Source organism: Gracilinanus agilis, chromosome 2, assembly GCF_016433145.1.
Source record: "Gracilinanus agilis isolate LMUSP501 chromosome 2, AgileGrace, whole genome shotgun sequence".
NCBI lineage: Eukaryota > Metazoa > Chordata > Mammalia > Didelphimorphia > Didelphidae > Gracilinanus > Gracilinanus agilis.
In genome coordinates this window covers 280,847,183-280,869,358 of record NC_058131.1, presented here as the reverse complement: position 1 = coordinate 280,869,358, position 22,176 = coordinate 280,847,183, and the positions used below count along the sequence as shown (strand labels likewise).

At 42.5% G+C, this 22,176-nt stretch overlaps 1 protein-coding gene across 1 annotated transcript in view; it reads left to right on the top strand.

Moving 5' to 3' along the window:
- The window catches only part of LAMC3 (laminin subunit gamma 3), an 85,262-nt gene that overhangs the window by 29,185 nt on the left and 33,901 nt on the right, over window positions 1–22,176 (top strand). The window contains exons 6-11 of the mRNA XM_044659688.1: window positions 1,656–1,788; window positions 6,985–7,151; window positions 17,355–17,543; window positions 17,774–17,891; window positions 20,491–20,589; window positions 21,903–22,039. Of these exons, the coding sequence (XP_044515623.1) occupies window positions 1,656–1,788; window positions 6,985–7,151; window positions 17,355–17,543; window positions 17,774–17,891; window positions 20,491–20,589; window positions 21,903–22,039 (843 nt within the window). The remainder of the gene's footprint in view (window positions 1–1,655; window positions 1,789–6,984; window positions 7,152–17,354; window positions 17,544–17,773; window positions 17,892–20,490; window positions 20,590–21,902; window positions 22,040–22,176) is intronic.

Below are 22,176 nucleotides of genomic sequence, written 5' to 3'. Positions count from 1 at the left end.
GAAAGGAAAGGAAAGGAAAGGAAAGGAAAGGAAAGGAAAGGAAAGGAAAGGAAAGGAAAGGAAAGGAAACACCCAGCTACCCCCTCTATAGTTTCTTGAGGCCAGGGGTTGTCTCATTTTTCATCTCTATATCTTCTGTGCCCATCACAGTGCTTTATTCATACATGGTAAATACTTAATAAATATTTATTAAATTGAATGTTTGGAGAACAAAAGAAGTTCACATTGTATGATGTCTTTTTTTTTTTAACTTTGACCTTCTGTCTAAGAATCAATACTAAATATCAGTTCCAAGGCAGAAGAGAGATAAGGGCTAGGCAATGGGGGTTAAGTGACTTGTCCAGATAGTCATCCAGCTAGTAAGTGTCTGAGGCCACATTTAAACCCAGGACCTCCCATCTCTGGGCCTGGTCTGCATCCACTAAGCCACCTAGTTGCCCACCTGCTTTGTCTTCTCAGTGAAGTCAGGGTCAATGTAATCTGCTACGGGTGAGTGGGGGAAGAGCTACATCTGAGCAATGGAGGAAAAGAAAGGTTTTAAAAGAGCCCCCGTGGCTGAAGTGGGGAGTCAATTGGTACTCAGTAAAAGGCTTGCCATGCAGCCAGAAGGTCTCAGTTGAAGTCAGACAGCCTGAATTTGTCGTAGAACCAATCAGAAGGATTCCCCAGTTACCTCAATGTCTGGCTAAATGGACATTGGTGCAAAGGAGGAGGATTGTGGGACCTGTCCAGGGATTTAGTTTGATTAGAATCAGAGTTTCTAGAAGGAAACAGATCACAAGGTGGAGGAGAAGGCATTTGCTAAATTATTTGGTTTAAGACAATGTAGTGAAGGAAGGGAAATCAACATGAGTGAGGTAGGGAGAATATTGAGGAGTTACAGAACATAACAAGATGATCAATAGTTTTGGCAGGAATGAGGAATTTCTAAGGGTAAACCTAGGAGTGACTGGAAGAAATAGAGGGAAGAGACTCTTTTAGTTTTGTCTTTATATCTCCAGATGCCTCAAGCACTGCTTGACACATAGTAGGCACTTAATAAATACTTGATAATGGGTTGATTGATTAGACTTGGATTTAAAGAATCTAAGTTCAATTTTTGTTCTGCCACTTCTTTGTGACCTTGGGCAAGTCAACCTCCAAGAGGCCTCAATTTACTCATCTATAAAATGAAGAGGTTGGGGTCAGCTGGAGAGAGACCCAGGCCTGGAGATGGGAGGTCCTCGATTCAAATGTGACCTCAGACACTTCCCACCTATGTGACCCTGGGCAAGTCACTTAACCCTAATTTCCTAGCCCTGACTGATATTCTATTTTGGAGTCAATACTTAATATCAAGTCTAAAACAGAAGGTAAGGGTTAAAAAAATTTAAGAAGTTGGACTAGATGGGCTCCATTCCAACTCTAAATCAATGATTTTATAATGAATCTTAAGTTAAGGAGCCTCAGGGAAGCAAGTGGAAAAAATGAAACTTCTTGGAGAGTCTACTGTAGAAAAGCAGGGAGACAAAGTGGATGACTTCTCAGGTCACAGGATTCTGGGATTCTGTGTTCTCAGATGAAGCTAGCTAGTACCTAAGTAATGCCAAAAGTCCAGGGGAAAGAGACTGATGCCTGAACAACCATGGATGCACCTGACCCTCTTCTCTTTCCACAGGAATGGGTAACCAGCACAGAACTGCTTATTTCTCTGAACCGACTCAACACCTTTGGGGATGACATCTTTAAGGATCCCAAAGTGTTACAGTCCTACTATTACGCCATCACTGACTTCTCTGTCGGGGGCAGGTAAGTGGCTGGTAGGTTCCAGTGCCCTGATGAAAGACATCCCTAGTGAGGGGGAGGTATGGGCAGTCTAAGGCCATGGCTGAATGGAAGAGACAACTGGGCCCCTCAGTAGCTTTTGAAAGCCAGGCTGAATTGAACTGAGTCAAGATTCCAAGAAGGAGAACTAAATTCCATGCCTTTCTCAATGGTAATTAAATAGAGGCTTTTGGTCCAGATGTGGGATTTCACCAGGTGAGGAAACTCCCAGTGTGGAAACTCCTCTCCATGCAGCTCAGCAACTCACCTATCATATATTTATAGTCAGCTCTTAAATCAGAGCTGACCTTATATCCACTATCCCATAGTCCAATGGTGGCAAACTTATGGCACGCATGCCAGAGGGGACACTCAGATCTCTTTCTGTGGGCATGCACACCACACCATTGCCCCAGCACAGAGTTCACCACTAGAAAGCCAGAGGGATGCGGGGCCGGGCTCCTCCCCTCCCTGTCTCCATGAGCACCTGAGGACATTTCTCACACCACCCACTCCTCTAAAAAGTTCACCATCACTGCCATAAGCCCTTTGATGGTAAATGGTCTCTAATTAGAAAGTATTAAAAAAGGTTTCTGGGGCAGATAGGTGGCTCAGTGGATAGAGAGCCAGGCCTAGAGACAGGACGTCCTAGGTTCAAGTCTGGCCTCAGACACTTCCTAGCTGCATGACCCTGAGTGAGTCACTCAATCCCCATTGCCTAGCTCATACTGTTCATTTGCCTTGGAACCAAAACACTGTATTGATTGTAAGACAGAAGGTAAGGGTTTTTTTTAAAGGTTTCTATTTACTATGAGTAAATTGCTTATCATTTCTGAGCTTCAGTTTGTTCTTCTGAAAAATAGGGATAATAATATTTTCACTAGTTTTGTCACCAGGCTACTATGAGAAAAGAATTTTATAAATCTTAAAGTGCTACATAAAAATGAGTTATTATTGTTATTACTTAGAATCATAACACTGAAAGGGACTTTATGGATCATGCTGGTGCCTTGTGCACTCATCCAGTTCCCCACACCCACTCCCAGTACCTAAACTATACCCACAAAGCACTCTCAATTTTGATAATCTGACAAAAAGAAGACAGAAGCCAAGTCGGTTTTCTCATTATTAATATCAGCAAACATTTGGACCAACAGACAGAAATCCAAGTCACTAGTCACAGTTCTTCCAGGTCTTATTATATGACCTTGTCTAAGTCACTTCCTCTAAGACTCAGTTTCCTCTTTTGTAAAAGAAGGAGGTTGGAGAGGATGATGTCTAAGGTCCCTACCAACACTGATATTCTTAGATACTCAATGAAAGACTTCCACTTAACAGTCTGGGAGAAATAATGAAGGGGAACAGTCTGTTCTGATTTCATTGATTTGATCTTCTCAGCAAGTCCCTTTGGCCCACTCCCTTCATCTCCTCCCTCTTCCCTTTCTGTTTGCTCAGCACTTCTCCAAGTTAGATCCTCTCATCCCCCCACTAAACACAATTGCCTGCTATTGATTGACTGGGGAGGAAGTCAAGGCAGTTGAGGGACAGAAAGGAAGGCGACTGGTAGGAGGGGAGCAGCTGGTGGAGAGAACAGGGAGCAAAGAGTCTCATTAAAGAAAATTAAACAATGATTTTAGACCATTCTATTAGGACCAATTTCTAGACAGAGCAGAAAGGCAGACTGTGAGGAGGGCTTACTAGAGCCCTCTGGACCAGCAGGTCTGCCCCAGCTAACTCAGGCAGCCCAGTAGGATCAGAGGATCGATCATCTTTCCATCAAATCATTCCTCCTTTCTGTACAGTCCTCCCTTGAGAACACAGAAGGAAAAACAGCAGTTCTGGAACTTAGGCGTTCCTCTAGTCTCTCCTCCCCACTCTCATATTTAACTCCAAATGCCAACACGAGTGGGCAGAAGAAGAATAGAAGCAGATGTTAGATATTAGAACAGGAAGGGACCCAAGCAGAGAATGTCTGAGCTAGTGAAGGCCTTCTAATAGAGAATGTCAGAGCTGGAGAGAACCTGAGGTCATAGACCATTCACGCAAGAAAAGATCTAAAAATATAGACTATGAAAGCTGGAAGGAACCTGAGAATACAGAATGTCCAAACTAAATGGTAGAATGGCCGATCTGGAAGGCAATTAAGAATATAAAATATCTGAGCTGAACAGGGCCTTAAATATAGGTTATCAGAGCTGGAAGGAACATGAGAACACAAAATTTAGAACACCAAAGAGAGGAAGGAAGGTATTACCTAGTCCTTCCCCCATAATCGTCTACCACCGCCACTCCTGCCCCCAGACCCAGAGCAGACGAAAAAATTGAGTTTCAAAGAGGGAAAGCAACATGCCCCATGTCACATAGCAGATTAATGGTGGAAGCAAGACTAGAATCCAGGTTTTCTGACACTGTACTCCATGTACCAGAATTAAATAGAGATGGCATGGAATGATAAAGAGGTCTAGAAAATAACCATTATCCATCCGGTCCCCGAGACTGCAGTTGGACAACATCAGAGTCCCTGTTGGGTAACTTGTCTTAAATCACTTCTAGTTTCCAGCCTGGGTTATTCCAGGCCTCAGCCAGACCAGCCACTGGCAAGAGGCAGATTCTGCCAATTAGTAGCCCCGGCTTTCTTTCCAGTGGGCTCTTGTGAAACTCAATCTGTTTCCACTTTGTCTAGATTTGTACTCTCCCCAGCCTGGGCTTGGAAGCTGCTAAAAGAACAATTCTCACCCCTGCCCCCACATAGCTGAAAATGAATGGAAAAAAACTTCCTTGCATGATACAGAATGATCCTAGAGGATATGGATAATACGAATACTGGAAACAATACCAGATGGGGTATCTGGAGAACTAGATTCTAGTCCTGGTTTTGCCACAAAATCACTGTGTGAATTTGGACAAGTAATTGTTCTCCTCTCTGAGCCTCAGTTTCATTATCTGTAAAACAAGGGGTGTCCCTTTCAATTCTAACATAAAGGCCCTAACTAAGGGCCTTTCCAGCTCTAACCACTTGTGATTATGTGATAATGATGACTCAGGAAATCTCAGTATCTAGAAAGAGATACAAGTAATGATCATTTGGCGGGAAGGACAATTCTTTTAATTCCTGAGCAACTGGTACATGAGCTAACGACAGTGTAATTGCAGGAATATGGCTGGGCAAAGGGAAGAGTGAAAGAGGAAGGTTGGGTTTTAGGCAATGGAAGATGGTACCAGCCACCCCTGTCTCTTCCATGTTGCCTTAGCCAAGACCATCTTAGCCAAGCAAGCCAATTCACAAACTCCATGGAACTAATACTATGCTATAGCAGCAAAGGAACAAAAAGAACAGAAAAAAAAAAAAAGATTTTTTCCTGCCCTTGTGGAGTTTACAGTCTAGTTGGAGACCCAAGAGGAGCCCACGTCAATCCACTAGAGAACAATACAAGATAGGGCATAATGATCTAGTGCAGGTACTTCCCTGAGAATGCAAACAGGGTGAGAAGGTATCCCAGAGTGAGGTGAGTGGCACCAGCTGCATTTCTCTGTCTCCTGCATCATGCCCCACTCAGGCTCTACTTTGAAGCCTCCAGGGAGAGGGAGAGCAGCCTGGTAGGGAAGGGAGACCAGAGATCTCTAATTGCTCTCCCTCCCCCACTTTGCTTTGGGGGGGGGTGGAGTTGAGGCAGAGAACATCTGGATTCAATTTACATCAGGCAAGACCACCCTCAAACCAGCAGCTGGCTTCAGAGAGGGATGCTCATAGGCTCTGGACAGGTGGTTCCACTAGGAGGCGTCCTGTGGCTCCCTGTCGGGAATTTAATCCTCTCCCCATGATCAGCCTGCTACCCAACCCAAATAGACAGGGTTGGCCTTGGACTAAGCCATGCTGTCATATGGAGATCAAAGCAGACTACTGAGAGATTTTATCTTGTGTTCATTCCAAGAATTGCCCCTCCACCCCACAATATATGCCCCTCTCAAAATGTAGCAAAATAAACCATAGAATAATGGCTACCTAGCCTCCAATCCCAACCCTGCCCCAATTCCATTATAATAAAATGACCCAACATTTAATTGGTCATCAGTATTTATTGAGCACAAAGTGAGGGCAAAGAATGTAATCAGTTCTGTAGAGAAGGGGACAGGTGGGGATTTAGGGACATAACGGAACTAGAAAAGATGCTATCCAGGCCCCCAGAGAAAGTGTGATGGTAGTAGGAGTATTGTTTAATCTCTTCAGTTATGTCTGACTCTCCATGACCCCATTTGGGATTTTTTTTGGCAAAGATACTCGAATTGTTTTCCATCTCCTTCTTTAGCTCATTTTGAAGAAACTGAGGCAAACAGGATGAAATGACTTGCTCAGAGTCACACAGCTAGTGTCTGAGGCCAGATTGGAACTCAAATCTTCCTGACACTAGGCTGGTCACTCTATCCACTGCAGTACCTTGCTGCCCAGGTAGCAAGAGTGGGTGGAGCTAATTGAAGAAAGGGGCAGTGATCTCTTTACATAAACAGTGATAAGAAGTATCTGGTATAGCTTCTGTGTTTGGCCTTGCTTAGTTATGACCTAAGTTCCTATTTCCATCCAGAAAGGAGAATACTTCACTACTACAGTAGCTGCCAACTTTGAGAGTTTGGGAGGAATTTAGTAGTAGTATGAACACTAAGAATAGAATTCAGGCTATTATCTCTGGCACAAAGAGGTTTATAACCATAAGCACAGTCCCAGTTTTGAAGAAAGAAGATCTCAGGTGGAATCATACCTCTGACACTGTCTATGTGACCTTAGGCAAGTCACTTCGTGTCCATGGGCCTCAGTTTCCTTATCTATAAAATAAGAGAGTTTCCCTAGTCAGTCTCAAAGGTTCCGTTCACCCCTAGGTCTGTGACCTTATGATCCCTGGTGGTTTTAACCCTTTTTTTGTCAGATTTCCTCTTATTCATAATGTCGTAGATTTAGAGCAAGAAAGGGCCTTACAAACCATCAAGTCCATACTTCTGACTTGACAAATGAAGAAAGCAAGGCCTAGAAAGGATCAGTGTTTTGTCCGGAGTCACACAGAAAGTCAACATCTGAGGAAGAATTCAAATTCAGGCCATCTCAACTATTCTATCTACTACAAAGATGCTGCCTCTAATCCTGGTTTAGGAGGCTTCTAGCCAATCTCATCTCCTTGTTGTTCCCTCCAGGTGTAAATGTAATGGACATTCCAGCGAATGTGTCCTCAATGAAGAAGGCCAGCTGGTCTGCAGCTGCCAGCACAACACCACAGGCACCGACTGTGAGAAATGCTTACCCTTCTACCAAGACCGGCCCTGGGCTCGGGGCACAGCGGAGGCTGCCAATGAATGTCTGCGTAGGTACCTCAGGAAGGAATTGGCCTTGGATTGGGCCGAGGAAGGAAGGTTGGGGGAGCAAGATGGTGAGCTGGCCAGTCTCTGTTTCTGCTCTTGTGCTTGTTGGGAGATGGCACAGAGAAAGGGTTGGGGAAATTAGCATGTTACTTGAGTTCTCGATGGAGCTCCAATTGGGAGAAACATAACGGAATATCTTCCCTGGCATTTGACTCTTGGGTGGGCCCTAATATCATAGGATTCAGCGCTAGAAGAAACCTTGGAAATCAGAAGATCAGAGAATTATAAAGTTAGATCTGGGAGAGATCTCAAAAGTCACTGAATTCAGGGGGCAGCTGGGTAGCTCAGTGTATTGAGAGTCAGGCCTAGAGACGGGAGGTCCTAGGTTCAAATCTGGCCTCAGACACTTCTTAGCTGTGTGACCCTGGGCAAGTCACTTGACCCCCATTGCCTACCCTTACCACTCTTCTACCTTGGAGCCAATACACAGTATTGACTCCAAGACGGAAGGTAAGGGTTTAAAAAAAAAAGTCACTGAATTCAACCCCCTTATTTTATTAATAAGGAAACTGAGATCCAGAGAAATCAAACAACTTGCCTTCAGTCCCAAAGGTAATTAATAGTAGAGGCAGGGTTCAAACTTAGTTCCTCTGACTCAAAATCCAATTGTTCTTTCTGCTATACCACACTGACCAGTGAAAGACCATTTTCCATCTCTGGAGACTTCCCCCTTGGCATCTCTTTCCACTCTAATATTCTATAATTCTTTTAACTGTGATCTTTTAAAAGTTTTATATCCCCTACCCCAAGTCTGGTCTAAGGTCATTCACTGTGAACTCCCTCTTCTCCCCTCCTTCTCATCTGATATCATTCAGGGGCCTTAGTTACTATCTCCTCTTTCTGCCCATCTCACGTTAAGAGGTCACCTTCCTCTTTACTAAGGCCAATCCCTCTAACTGCAAAACCATTCCCATTCCATCCCGCCTTCTCCAACAGATTTCCCCTTCTGACATTTCCACTCTTATCTCCAATCTCTCCCTATCTACTACTTCCTGGAAGCATGCTCATATCTTTCACATTCTCAAAAAAAAAAATTCTCATTTGAGCCATCCATATAGGATTGTTGTCCTAGATCTTTTGTACCCTTTATGACTAAATTCCTCAAAAAGGCCATTTTCAACAGATAACCCCACTTTTCTTTCCTTTCTCTCTCTATTTAACCCCTTCTAATTGTACCTCCAATCTCATCACTCCACCCCAATTGTTCTCTCCGTAGTCATCAATCATACAAAATCCTAAGTTTGAAGGACAGCTAGGTGGCTTAAAAAAACAAAATCCTATGTTTGGCATTCAAAGCTCTTCATAACCTAGACCTTGCCCCTTTTGGAGACTTCTTACACTTCATACTCCCTCTCTTCCCCATATATATTCTTTTTTTTTAAAACCCTTACCTTCTATCTTAGAATTAATACCGTGTATTGGTTCTAAGGCAAAAGAGCAGTAAATACTAGGCAATAGGGGTTAAATGACTTGCCCAGGGTCACCCAGCTAGGAAATGTCCAAGGCCAGATATGAATCCAAATCTTTCTGACTCTAAACCTGACTCTCTATCCATTGTGCTACCTAGGTGTCCCTGAAAGACATTTTAGGAAAAAACATTTTGGGGCAGGTAGATGGCTCAGTGAATAGAGTCGGTAAGTCCTAGGCTCAAATGTGACCTCAGACACTGCTTAGCTGTGTGACCCTGGGCAAGACACTTAACTCCCATTGTCTAGTCTTTACCGCTCTTCTGCCTTGGAATCAATACACAGGATTGATTCTAAGATGGAAAGTAAGGACTTTTTAAAATAAATAAATTATATATGTATATACATTATATATATATATATATTTAAGAAAGAGCATTGATACCTTTCATTTGGGCAATGACTTAACAAATTGTGGTACCTGAATGTAATGGAATATTACTGTACTATAAGAAGGAATGAATACAGAGAGAATGAACAAATAAACAGATATAAAGAAAGAAAGATAGATATGAATGTATACAAAGCACAATAAACAGAGCCACAAAAACAATTTTTGCAAAGACTACAATTCAAATGAGATAAACAGCAAAACAATCAAAACTGATTGCAAAAGAATTTTAATGACAATCTTGCCCCAAAAGAAGACATACCAGCAGACCCCTTTCTCCCTCCTTTGCAAAGATGGGGAACTATGGCTATGGAACCCTTCATATAAAAGGTAGCCTTTTTTGATGTCTTGTTCAGTTTCATTGAATTGTTCTTAATTCCCTTTTTTATTCATTGTTATAAGGGATAGTTCTCTGGGGATGGGATAAGAAGAAAAGGTAATCGACTCAAATTATGTTTAAAGAGAAAAAAATCCATTAACAAACTGGCGAGTATGGGGTGGGGGGCACAGGGTGAGTCACAAAGACATTGAAAAGTTTGAAAACCGGTGCCCAATGAGGATCGAATGAAAGGATTGGGGATATTTCACCTGCTGAATAGAAAACTTAGAAGAGAAACAATTGCTATTTTCAGTCATTTGAAAGGCAGAAGAAGAATTAAACTTGTTCTTCTTGGCCTCAAAGGGAAATTTTAGAGCAATGGGAAGAAGCCATCAGGAGATGGATTTCAACTTAATATAAGGAAAAACTTCCTAGGAGTTAGAGTTGCCTGACATAGAACAGGCTGCCTCGCAGGTAATGGCCTCCTTTTCCGCTTAAAATCTCCAATCAGAGGCTGGATAACCATTTGTCAGGCTGCCATGCCATGGAAGGGATCCTTGGTCGAGTCCTAGTTTGTTCTAGCTGGCCTCTGAGGTCCCTTCCAAGTCTGAGAGTCTGAAAAACATGTCCGAGATTGACATCATTGTGGGGAAGAAGGCAAGACATAAGTTATGGAGAGGTTTTGTAATTCCTTATTTTGATTTAACCATTCAAGTCCCAATTGGTAATCAAACCCATGCTTCCCCGTGCAGAAGGCTTAAACCTCCCCACCAGATCTTTCCCAACAGGCCTGTGGCAGTGCTTTGATGTGCACCCCTCACCCCCTCATTTCTGAGTCTGGGGCCGTGCTGTGGTTTTCCCAATGTAACCTCAGAAACACAAAGAAGGGAAGGGTGGCTCATTCTGCTAGAGAGACATGGGGTGGGGGAAGGCAGCTGGGGAAAAGCACTCACCAATCAGCAACGAATTCATCCCCTGCCTGCCCCAAGCATCGCGTGCCAACACCCTCCACCTCCTCCTTTTCTGCTCTGCCCTTTCCCTGTAGCCTGACAACCATCAGTTTGCGTTTAAGTCTCTCCTGCTTGTTGCCAGCTGTTGTTGGGCTGTGGAGGCCGAGCAGGAAAACTCCTCAGCAGATAGGACTCCCAAGCCAGGCTGTTTCTTTGGGCTTGGCCAGCAATGGACTCCAGGTCTGGGAGAAAGATGGCAGAACACTGAGTTCCCCAACACAGTGGGAGCCTTATAGACATCCCTGCAGGACCCGAGCCTCGCCCTAATGTGCTCAATTGTGGAGTCTCCTTTAGGGAGTTCTCCCACCTTCTGCTCTGAATCTTGTACTCTGATTGGGTCACTAAGCAGTTGCCAGGTGGGCAACTTCCTCTGTACCCAGCATCTAGTTTCCATCCTTTTCTCTCCATTTCCAAGGTTGTCTTCATCACCTCTCGTTTAGTCTCTCGTAGAAGCCTCCTGACTGGACTCCTTGTCTCTATTTGCTTGTGTCTGAAGTCTACCTTCTGTGAGGATTTAACATAAGTCTGAACCCCTCTTCTTTTGGGGTTACAATTCAACCCCACGCTTTGAATTAAAAACAAGACCTGGGGCTTATCCATATGACAGGGCTTGTGTGTACTCTGGGAAGAAGCCAGAAGCCTCGTGGCTCCCTGGCAACCAAAAGACGCTTGTCCCTCATTCCAGGTGACTCCTGGCATCTAGAAGATTGGCCTCTGGCGCAGACTGAGGTCAAGTCCACCAAGTCAGAGGGACTTAGAAAAAGTGATATCATGAAAAATATAAGTTTGGGGTCAGGAAAGGAAGGAGGCAGCTTTTGCCATGAACCACAGAAAAAGGAGGTGACTAGGAGAGCTGCCCTTAGTGCGACTGAGCAGGGGCCGGTAGGGTGGGAAGTGGCTAGGAAAGCAGCAGGGGGGGAGCGCTGGCTAGGGGAGCCCCAGCACGCACACACCCTGTTGGACTCGGGGCTGCTCAGGAGGGTGTCCCTGCAAGCCTGAGCTCTGGCTGAGATGCTGGCACAGCCAGCTGGGGGAGGAGACTTCTGAAGGGAACAGGTGGCCACATGCGGCTGGTGCCTTTTCTTTCTCTGACCCTTATTATTTAATCAATAATTACACATTAAGATACAGTCTCCAGAAAACTTTAACAGTAACATTTTCTCAGAGCTGCCAAAATCATCTTCCTAATGCAACAAACCTGACTCTGCCCCTTTCCTGCTCAGGACTTTAGTGGTTCCCTAGTGCCTTCGGGTACAGTTAGGTAGTGCAATAGATAGAGAGCACTGGGCCTGGAGTCAGGAAGACTCATCTTTGTGATCAAATCTGCCTGTGTGACCCTGGACAAGTCACTTATCCCTATTTACCTTAGTTTCTTCATCTGTAAAATAAACCAGAGAAGGAAATGACAAACCACTCAAGCATCTTTGCCTAAAAAAATAAACCAAAATGGGGTCATGAAGAGTCAGAGGTGACTGAACTACATCGCCTCTAGAATATTATCAACTCCTCAGCCAGGCTTTTAACTCTACCCTTTCTCAATCCAATACGTTATAAACTCCCTAGAGGTCAGGACTGTTCTCTTCGGACCATAGATTTAGAGCTGGAAGGAACTTCAGAGAGCATCTGGTCCAACCACTTCATTTTCTGAGTGGAGAAAACGAGCTGAAGTGATTTATCTAAGATCATACAGGAAGTATCAGAGGCTAGGATAATATTAATAACCCCATTGCCAAACATGGTATGTTTAGTGGGTAATTAAAGAATATTTGTTGAATTTAATCCATTCGTCATGACATCCATCATGGAACACCACAATCTCCAAAGAACTAAAATCTCGGGTGACCCGAGATACACCTGGTAGATGGAAATAGGCTGTAGATTGTTATCCAAAGACAGCTTGATCACAAGAAGTATCTTAAAAGAGAAAATACAGAAGGTGTGTCATGAGAAAAGGATGAGGATTAAGCCATATACGGAGAGCTCAGGATGACAGTGAGTGACTGTAGCGCTATTCTTCATCCAAGGGTAAGACCTTGAGAGTAAGACTTTCCTTTGGCATTTTGGATGACCCCCACATCCTCCTGGAAAGATTCATAGGAAGGGATGGACCAGAGTTAAATAGGATGAAGGGCAGCTGGGTTGAGAGTCAGGCCTAGAGATGGGAGGTTCTGGGTTCTAATCTGGACTCAGACACTTCCTAGCTGTGTGACCCCCGGGGCAAGTCATTTAATGCCCAATCCCTACCCCTTACTGCTCTTCTGCCTTGGAAGCAATAGTTAGTATTGATTCCAAGACAGAAGGTAAGGGTTTAAAAAAAAAAGAGTTAAACAGGCTAAGGTAAGGATGGGATGGGATCTATAGCACAGGAGACAATAATCATATTGATGATTGAAAGCCATCGAAATCAAATCATCAACTAATAATTTGTTAAGTACTTTGTGTCAGGAACTGAGCTTAGCTTAGCACAACAGAATCCCTATCCCAAAGGACTCATATTCTAATTCCAGAAGACAACATATCAAAAGAAGCTGAAAGGGGGAGGAAGAGAAAGAAGGTACCCACACCAGGGTGATGGGGGAGAAAGACATCTGAAAAGTCAGAAGAGGAGCCTAGAACGGAAGGAAAGGACCGATGATGACCGGCCTGAGCCTTTCCTTAAAATGGAAGGGGAGAGGGGGCAGCTGGGTAGCTCAGTGGATTGAGAGCCAGGCCTAGAGACGGGAGGTCCTAGGTTCAAATCTGGCCTCAGACACTTCCCAGCTGTGTGACCCTGGGCAAGTCACTTGACCCCCATTGCCTCCCCTTACCACTCTTCTGCCTTGGAGCCAATACACGGTATTGACTCCAGGACAGAAGGTAAGGGTTTAAAAAAAAAAAAAAAAAAATGGAAGGGGAGAACTAACCGATTAGAGGCCAGAGTTGTACAGTGGAAGGATAATTCAGGCTGAGAAGGCTTCTGGAACCTGGTGGCAAAAGACCTTTTCCAGGATGAGAAGACCCGGGTGAATTGTGGAGAAAGAAGTCTAGAGAGTCAGAAGCAGGATCCAGGGAAGAGCGAAAGGGAGAAATAGTGTCGCATGACTAGTGCAAAGGTCAAATCCAGCCTCAGACATTTATTCCTATGTGCCTCGGGGCAGGTCACTTAACTTCTTGAGTCTCAGTTAAGTGATCTGTAAAAATGGTCATCATAATAGCCCCTATTTCAAAGGGTTGTTATGAGGATCAAAAAGGATAATGTATGTAAATCGCTCTGCAAACCTTAAACCTCCATATAAATGTGAGTTATTATTATTATTAGCAAAGAAGAAAGAAAGGGAGGAGGCAAACGTGAAGCACGATCAGAATTTTGAAGCCCGACCACCATCATCCTCTGGTCCCTGGCTTCTTCCCCTGCCCCAGCCAGAAAGACGGAATAACTTGAAATCTTAAGTACAGCCACAGTCTGGCTCCAACCTCCCTCTTTAAACTGATTTTATGGGGGCAACTGGGTAGCTCAGTGGATTGAGAACCAGGCCTAGAGACTGTGGAGGTCCTAGGTTCAAGTCTGGCCTCAGACACTTCTCAGCTGTGTGACCCTGGGCAAGTCACTTGACCCCCATTGCCTACCCTTACCACTCTTCTGCCTTGGAGCCAATACAGAGTATTGACTCCAAGATGGAAGGTAAGGGTTTAAATAAATAAACAAATAAATGAATGAATGAATAGATAGATAGATAGATAGATAGATAGATAGATAGATAGATAGATAGATAAATGAAATAAACCGATTTCATCCATTTTCAGTACAGAAAATCATATTCACATATTTTCATGTCCAGACAAAATGAACTATTCCCAGAGCTCTGTACACCATCTCTTGGCTCTGAATATTTGTTCAGGCTATGTCTGCCCTACCTGCAATATGCTCCTTGTCCTATCTAGACTGAGAAATCATCCCCTTCCTTTAAGAGTCAACTCAAATACCACCTCCTCTAGGAAGTCTTCCATGCCCCTCAATTGATAGTGTTCTCTTCTCAGATTTTTCTAGAGCATTTTGGTCGGATCCCTTCTTTGTCTGCTCCATCCTACTTTGTCTTATGTACATGCTATATGTCCTACCAACAACCCCCCAAAGAGCAAGGGAACCTCTGTTCCTTGGCCTCTGACTAGAAGTCAAAAAGGTAAAATAACTTCAGTGAAAGAGCATAGTCAGTCTGCCAGTTACCTGGGTCTAAGCAGAACTGCATATTGCAAAGTAAGGAAATTTTGTGAGTAAAGAAAGTAAGGTAGAACCATCATCCAGAGGTGCCTGGGCTCGTTCTGTGGCATCTCTGCAAAAACTTCACTCATAGAACCATTGGATGTTATAGTTAAAATGAATGGCCCAGAGATCAATCTAAAATCCTCTCCCCTCACCTACAAGTGAGAAAACTGAGTTATATGACTTGACTAAGGCCACACAGTGAGACCTTCTGATTGTTGCCAGGACCAGATTATTCATTCATTCAGTATGTAGTTTTGTCCTCAGAGATACAACGATGAATGAGATCATATCTCTAACTTAAAAGAAATTTAGCCACTTGTTGGGGGCAGCTAGGTGGTGCAGTGGGCAGACTGCGGGACCCAGAGTCAAGAAGACCTGTGTTCAAATCTGGACTCAGACATTTCCTAGCCACTTGACCTGGAAAGATACTTAACCTTGTTTGCCTCAGTTTCCTCATTTGTAAAATAAGTTGGAGAAGGAAATAGCAAACCACTCTAGCATCTTTACCAAGAAAAAGCCAAATGGGATCACAAAGAGTCAAATACAACTGAAATGACTCAAAAATAACAACAATAAAAGCCAGTTCTCTGTACTTTGGTACTCCCATCTATGAAATGGGCACAGATAAATGACTTGGGGAAACTATAAGTCTGAGAGAGATCTTACAAGGCATTAAGGAGAGAGTATAGTCAGAAAAACAAATATTTTAACACTGCAAGGACCTCAAAGATCATCTTGTCCTATTGCTACATTTAAAAGATGAGGAAGTAGTAGTGGAGAGGATAACTCACCTATCCAAGGTCACCTAAGTCAGAACAGGAGGGTAGAACCCATATTTCTTAATGTCCAGTTTACCTTTCTATCATATCATGCTTTCCCATGAGAGTAGATGATTCCAGGTCTTCCCCACAAGTGGCCCAGGCTTCCTCCCAAACTATAACAACCCTAGCCCCTTTCAAATTCCTGAACAATCTTCTCAAGAAGCAGCATGCCATAGTAGAAAGAATGCCCCACTTAATGAGAGGAAGACCTGGGTTCAAGTCCCACCTTCAATATTGACTACTCTATTGCTGATGGAGTTGTGAATTGATCCAACCATTCTGGAAGGCAATTTGGAACTATGCCCAAAAGGCTTTAAAAAACTGTCTTCCCTCTGATCCAGCCATAGCACTGCTTGGTTTATACCCCCAAAGAGATAATAAGGAAAAAGACTTATTACAAAAATATTTATAGCCACGCTCTTTGTGGTGGCAAAAAATTGGAAAATGAGGGAATGCCCTTTGATTGGGGAATGGTTGAACAAATTGTGGTATATGTTGGTGATGGAATATTATTGTGCTCAAAGGAATAATAAACTGGAGGAATTCCATGTGAACTGGAAAGACCTCCAGGAATTGATGCAGAGCGAAAGGAGCAGAGCCAGAAGAACACTGTTCACAGAGACTGATATACTATGGTAAAATCAAATGTAATGGACCTCTGTACCAGCAGCAATGCAATGACACAGGACAACTCTGAGGGATTTATGGTAAAGAACGCTACCCACATTCAGAGGAAGAACTGCAGGAGAGGAAACATAAGAAAAACAACTGCTTAAACACATGGGTTGAGGTGGACATGATTGGGGATGTAGACTCGAAACTACCACACCAATGCAACTAACAACAATTTGGAAATATGTCTTGATCAATGACACATGTTAAAACCAGTGGAAATGTGCATCGGCCATGGGTGGGGGGAGTGTGGGGGGGTGAAGAGGAAAGTAGGAGCATGAATCATGTAACCATGTTAAAAATGAATATTAATAAATGGTTTTAAAAAAGGAATAATGAACTGGAGGAATTCCATGTGAACTAGAAAGACCTCCAGGAATTGATGCAGAGTGAAAGGAGCGGAACCAAGAGAACATTATACAGAGACTGATAGTGTGGTACAATCCAATGAAATGGACTTCTTTACTAGCAGCAATGCAGTGATCCAGGACAATTCTGAGGGACTTATGAGAAAGAACACTATCCACATCCAGAGAAAGAACTGTGGGAGTAGAAACTATGGGTCAATGGGGATATGATTGAGGAGGTAGACTCTAAACGATCACCCTAGTGCAAATATTAATAATATTAAAATAGGTCTTAATCAATGACACATGTAAAATCCAATGGAATTGAACACTGGCTATGGGAGGGGAGTGGGGGGAAGGAAAGAACATGAATAATGTAAACATGGACAAATTTTCTTAATTAATCAATAAAAAATTGACTAGCTCTGTGAATAAAGGCCATGCAAAAACAAAACATTGCAGTGAAATTTTGTAGAAAGAAATTTTTTAAAATAAATTCTCCAAGCCTCAGATTACATATCTGTAAAATGGAAGTACTAATACTCATAATACTTGCCTTATGAGGTTGTTGAAAGGCTTGAAATAGAAAATGAGCATAAAGCACTCCACACTTTGAAGGGCTATGTAGAGGTCTATTCTATTATTATATTGCGTCTATATTTCTATATTTTATATTATATACAGTATATAATATTTAGAACCATAAAATAAAAATGTAAAATATGATACTATATAAATATATTAAATAATATGTTATATTAGGTATATCCTAATATCTAATAAATATAATGTTATATTACATTATATCTCAATATAACATGCTAATACTATATGTAATGGTTTAAATATATATTTAATATTGTTGATTTCCCATAGCCTGCAATTGCAGTGGCCTCTCTGAAGACTGTTTCTATGATTGGGAGTTGTACCGGAGCACTGGGCATGGAGGGCACTGCCAGAACTGCCGGGATCACACCGCTGGACCCCACTGTGAGCATTGCCAGGAGAACTTCTACCGCTGGGACCAGCAGCAGCCATGCCAGCCCTGTGACTGCCATCCAGCAGGTATGTGGAGATAAATGGGGTATGGGCAAGAGGACAAGCCAGGAGATAATATGACTACTCAATACATGGTAGAAATGACTCCTAACTCCAAAACCCACACTTTTCCCACCATTCCATACTGCCTCCCATCCCACCTGCTCTTCTACAAAGACTCTTCTCTTTTCTCCTTCATTCGTTATTACCCCTCCTGCTCCCAGCTTCACGTAGCTCTGTCCTCATTCTACCCCCAGGATCTCTTAGCCTACAGTGTGACAACTCGGGCACCTGTGAGTGCAAACCCAGTGTGACTGGCTGGAAGTGTGATCGCTGTCTGACAGGGTTCCATTCTCTTAGTGAAGGTGGATGCAGGTAAGGAGGGACAGACGTGTGGGTACCTGTGTAATTGGCATGTATAGGTTCATATACTTTCACCTCTTTATATCATGTGAATGAGTGTGTGTGTATATATATATGGGGAGGGGTATAAACAGATATATGAATGCATATACATACATGTAAATAAACATCAGTGGGGAGACATATATCTGAAACATATTGCATGGGTGTGAATAAACGTGCTCATTCTAAGACCTTGTGTGTATTTTGATGTGAGCAGTCTATGGTTAGTTTGGGTCAGGTGGAATTTGTGGGGCAGCTGAGTGGCTCAGTGAATTGAGAGTCAAGCCAAAGATGGGAAGTCCTGGTTTCAAATCTGACCTTAGATACTCCCTGGCTGTGTGACCCTGGGCAAGTCACTTAGCCCCCATTGCCTAGCCCTTACCACTCTTCTGCCTTGGAACCAACACAGTATTAGTACTAAGGAGGAAGGAAAGAAAGGAAGAAAGGAAGAAAGGAAGAAAGGAAGAAAGGAAGAAAGGAAGAAAGAAAGAAAGAAAGAAAGAAAGAAAGAAAGAAAGAAAGAAAGAAAGAAAGAAAGAAAGAAAGAAAGAAAGAAAGAAAGAAAGAAAGAAAGAAAGAAAGAAAGAAAGAAAGAAAGAAAGAAAGAAAGAAAGAAAGAAAGAAAGAAAGAAAGAAAGAAAGAAAGAAAGAAAGAAAGAAAGAAAGAAAGAAAGAAAGAAAGAAAGAAAGAAAGAAAGAAAACATTGGTACCTGGAACCCAGGATTACACTTACCAGTGTGGAAGCTGCCCTCTTTGATGAATCCGTATCTCATTTGCAGTTGTTCATATTAGGGAGCTGCCAGGGCTACTGAGAGGCAAAGCGATATAGTGATAAAACCTGGTCCCTACATTAGCAGAGTTCACAGCCTTGTAGTAAGCTCCTTGAGGATAAGAATTGTTTCAGTCCTTGTACTTTTATCCCTAAGGACCTCTAAAAGTGCCTGATACATAGTAGATCCTTTATATAATATATATATATATATTATATATACATATATATTTGTTGGTTGCTTAATTGACAAATACAAGTGACTATAATAAATAATATTATATGATACATGTGTTAGAGAATTGAAACAAAATATTTTAAAGTTAAGGATGGTGGAGAATAGGGAAGAGGCTTTGTAGGAGAGCAGGGAGATAATATTTGAATTGAGCTTTAAAGAAGATAGAATTCAATAGGCAAAGATGGGGAAGGGGGTGGGGCATTGTAGGAAAAGTGAAAAAGCATTGTGGTGGCTAAGAAGCATAACAGATAGAGCACCAGTCCTTAAATAGGGAGGATCTGGGTTCAAATCTGATCTCTGATACTTCCTAGCTGTGTGACCCTGGGCAAGTCACTTAGCCCAGTTTGCCTAGCCCTTGCCACTCTTCCATCTTAGAACTGATATTGACAGAAGGTAAGAGTTTTGGGGTTTTTTAAGTGAACAACACACACCAATATTTTTTGTATATTTATGTATATGAGTCTCTATGTTTATATGGACAACAAGCTCTACAAAAATCACAGATTTAGAGGTAGAAGGGACCTCAGAATCCATCTAGAGATTCCATCATTTTACCAATGAAGAAACCAAGTCTCAGAGAGAGGAAGTGACAAAGTTACACAGATAATAAACATTAGATTTCATACTTGAACCCTTGTCCTCTGACTCCACTGTTATTTTTCAGATAAAATTGTCTTTTCAATGAACAGAAATCTACTTTCTGGAGGCAGCTAGGTGATTCAGGGGATTGAGAGCCAGACCTAGAAATGAGATATCCTGTGTTTGTATCTGGATTCAGACATTTCCCAGCTGTGTGACCTTGGACAAGTTGCTTAAACCCCATTGCCTAGCCTTTATTGCTCTTCTGCCCTAGAACTAATACATTATTACATAATACAGTATTAATTCTAAGATGGAAGGAAAGGTTTGAAAATTAACAAAAAAAATATTTTTTCTCTCCCATTCCACTAAACAAAAATAAACAGAAAAACAAAATTCTTAGAATAGTTAAGCAAAACAAAATAAATTCCCTCATTGACCATGTCCAAAAAGAAAAAAATGTCTCATTCTGTTCCTTCTATCCATCACTCCCCCATTGTGGAGAGCATGTTTCATCCTCTATCATCTGGAATCATGGATGGTCAATGCATTGATCAGAATACTTAAGGCTTTCAAAGATTTTACAGTATTCCTATTATCATATAAATTGCTTCTGGCTCTGCTCATTTCACTCATCAGTAGTTTATGAAAAATCTTCAAAATTACTCATTCGTGAACCCCCCCAAAAAAACAAAAAACAAAAACTTCAGCCCTTAACCAACCTATTCAGTTCCATTGACTACCACCCCGTGACAATCCCTTGGCCCCAGGTTGTGTCTCTGCCTGCAGCTGAGTGGCCAACTAGCCAAGGATGAAAAAATGGGTGCAAGAAATACAAAGGAAAGGGCATTTGTGAACTGAGACCTCCATTCCTGAAACAACAGTCTGCCTCCTGCTGCTCACAGAGGCCAGAGAAAAAGGCTTCTTTGCATGTGGTTGTAGAAGAGCTCACAGATTTACTGTCTTTCCACTTTCTTGGCAGACCTTGTACCTGCAGTGTGGCGGGCAGCTTAGGAACTTGTGATTCCCGCAACGGACGGTGCCCTTGCAAGTCCAAGGTGGAAGGCTACTTATGTGACAGGTGAGAGAGCCACAACCAACATAAGCCCATCTCTAATTCCGTGTCAGTCCTTCTTATCCATCCTTCTAGCCCAAGATCTTCATGCTTCTAGAATCAAATTGAAACTCTTCTGGTGGACATTGAAAGCTCTTCACAGCCTGCCCCTTCCCCCTCCTACCTTTCTGGACTGCTTACACATTACTTTCTTGCTCCCCTTCTTCAATCTAGCTGTACTTACTGACTAGTTGTTCTATACCTATGACTCCTCAATTTCCAGTCTCCATACTTTTGCATTGTCTCTCCTCCATGCTTGGAATATGCTTCTCCTCATCCCCATCTCCCATTATCCTTAATTTCCTTCAAGTCTCAGCTCAAGTATCACCTTCTCATGAATTCTATCCTGATCCCCTCTTGTGACTTATTCCCAATATTCTTCCTCCCAAAAACACTTTGCACATTTTATGTAGAGACTTATGTGCATCCATGTTGGTTTTTCCATTAGCATATGAGCTTCTTGAAGGCAAAGACTATTTCACTTTTGTGTTTTTGTCCCCACCCCAACCCCCTTAGCTCGGTGCCTGGCACGTAGTAAGTGGTTTTTATTTGTTTACTTGGTTGGGGTTTGGTTTTTGTTTTTATATGTCAATACAATTTTTAATATTCGTTTTCTGACATTTTGCGATCCATGTTCTCTTCCTCCTACCCTGTCCCCTTCCCCAAGAAGATAGGTAATTTGCTATAGGTTGTACACATATTATTATAGAGCATATATTTCCGTGTTCATCATGTTGTGAAACAAGACACATATTGCTTACACTAGAGAAAAATTCATGGAGGAAATAAAATGAAGAATGGTATGTTTCAATCTGCATTCAGACTCCACCTGTTCCTTCTATTGTGACAGATTTTCTTTCTCATCATGAGTCCCTTGGAGTTGCCCTGGATCCTTAACTTGTTGATAATAGCTAAGTCATTCAGAGTTCATTATCATACATTCTTATTGTTACTGTGTACAAATAGTGTTTTGTAAATGCCAAATGATTGAGCAATGGTGCAAAGGAATGCTATAGAGATTATTAGAAAAGATGAGGCAAGAAGGACCTATAGCTACCAGCCAAGTCAGATGTTTATGTATTTATAGGTTCCATTTTACAAATGAGAAAATTGAGCCTAACTTACCCAAACTTGAACCTGACTCCAAGTTTAGGGTATTTTCCCTAGCTGACTGGGTGTAGTAACTGCCAACTACTACTTAGAAAATTAACATTTCCCTTCCCTTCCCTTCCTCATCTGATTAATCATTGCTTGCTTGTCTTGTTCTGTCTATGTTCTAGATGCCAACCTGGGACATTTAACCTGCAGTCCCAAAATCCTTCTGGTTGCACCAGCTGTTTCTGTTATGGCCACTCCATGGTGTGTGCAGCTTCCACCCATTATGGTGTACGCCATATCATCTCTGACTTCCACCAGGGTAAGGGGTTCCCTTCCATTCATGACATTTCCCCCGGCCTTCCATGTCTCTCCAGGCTCTTCTGGTCCTGGGATGGGGGAAGGCACAGGCTTGATTTGGGGGGTAAATAGAATTGTATGTTTATATTCAGATTTATG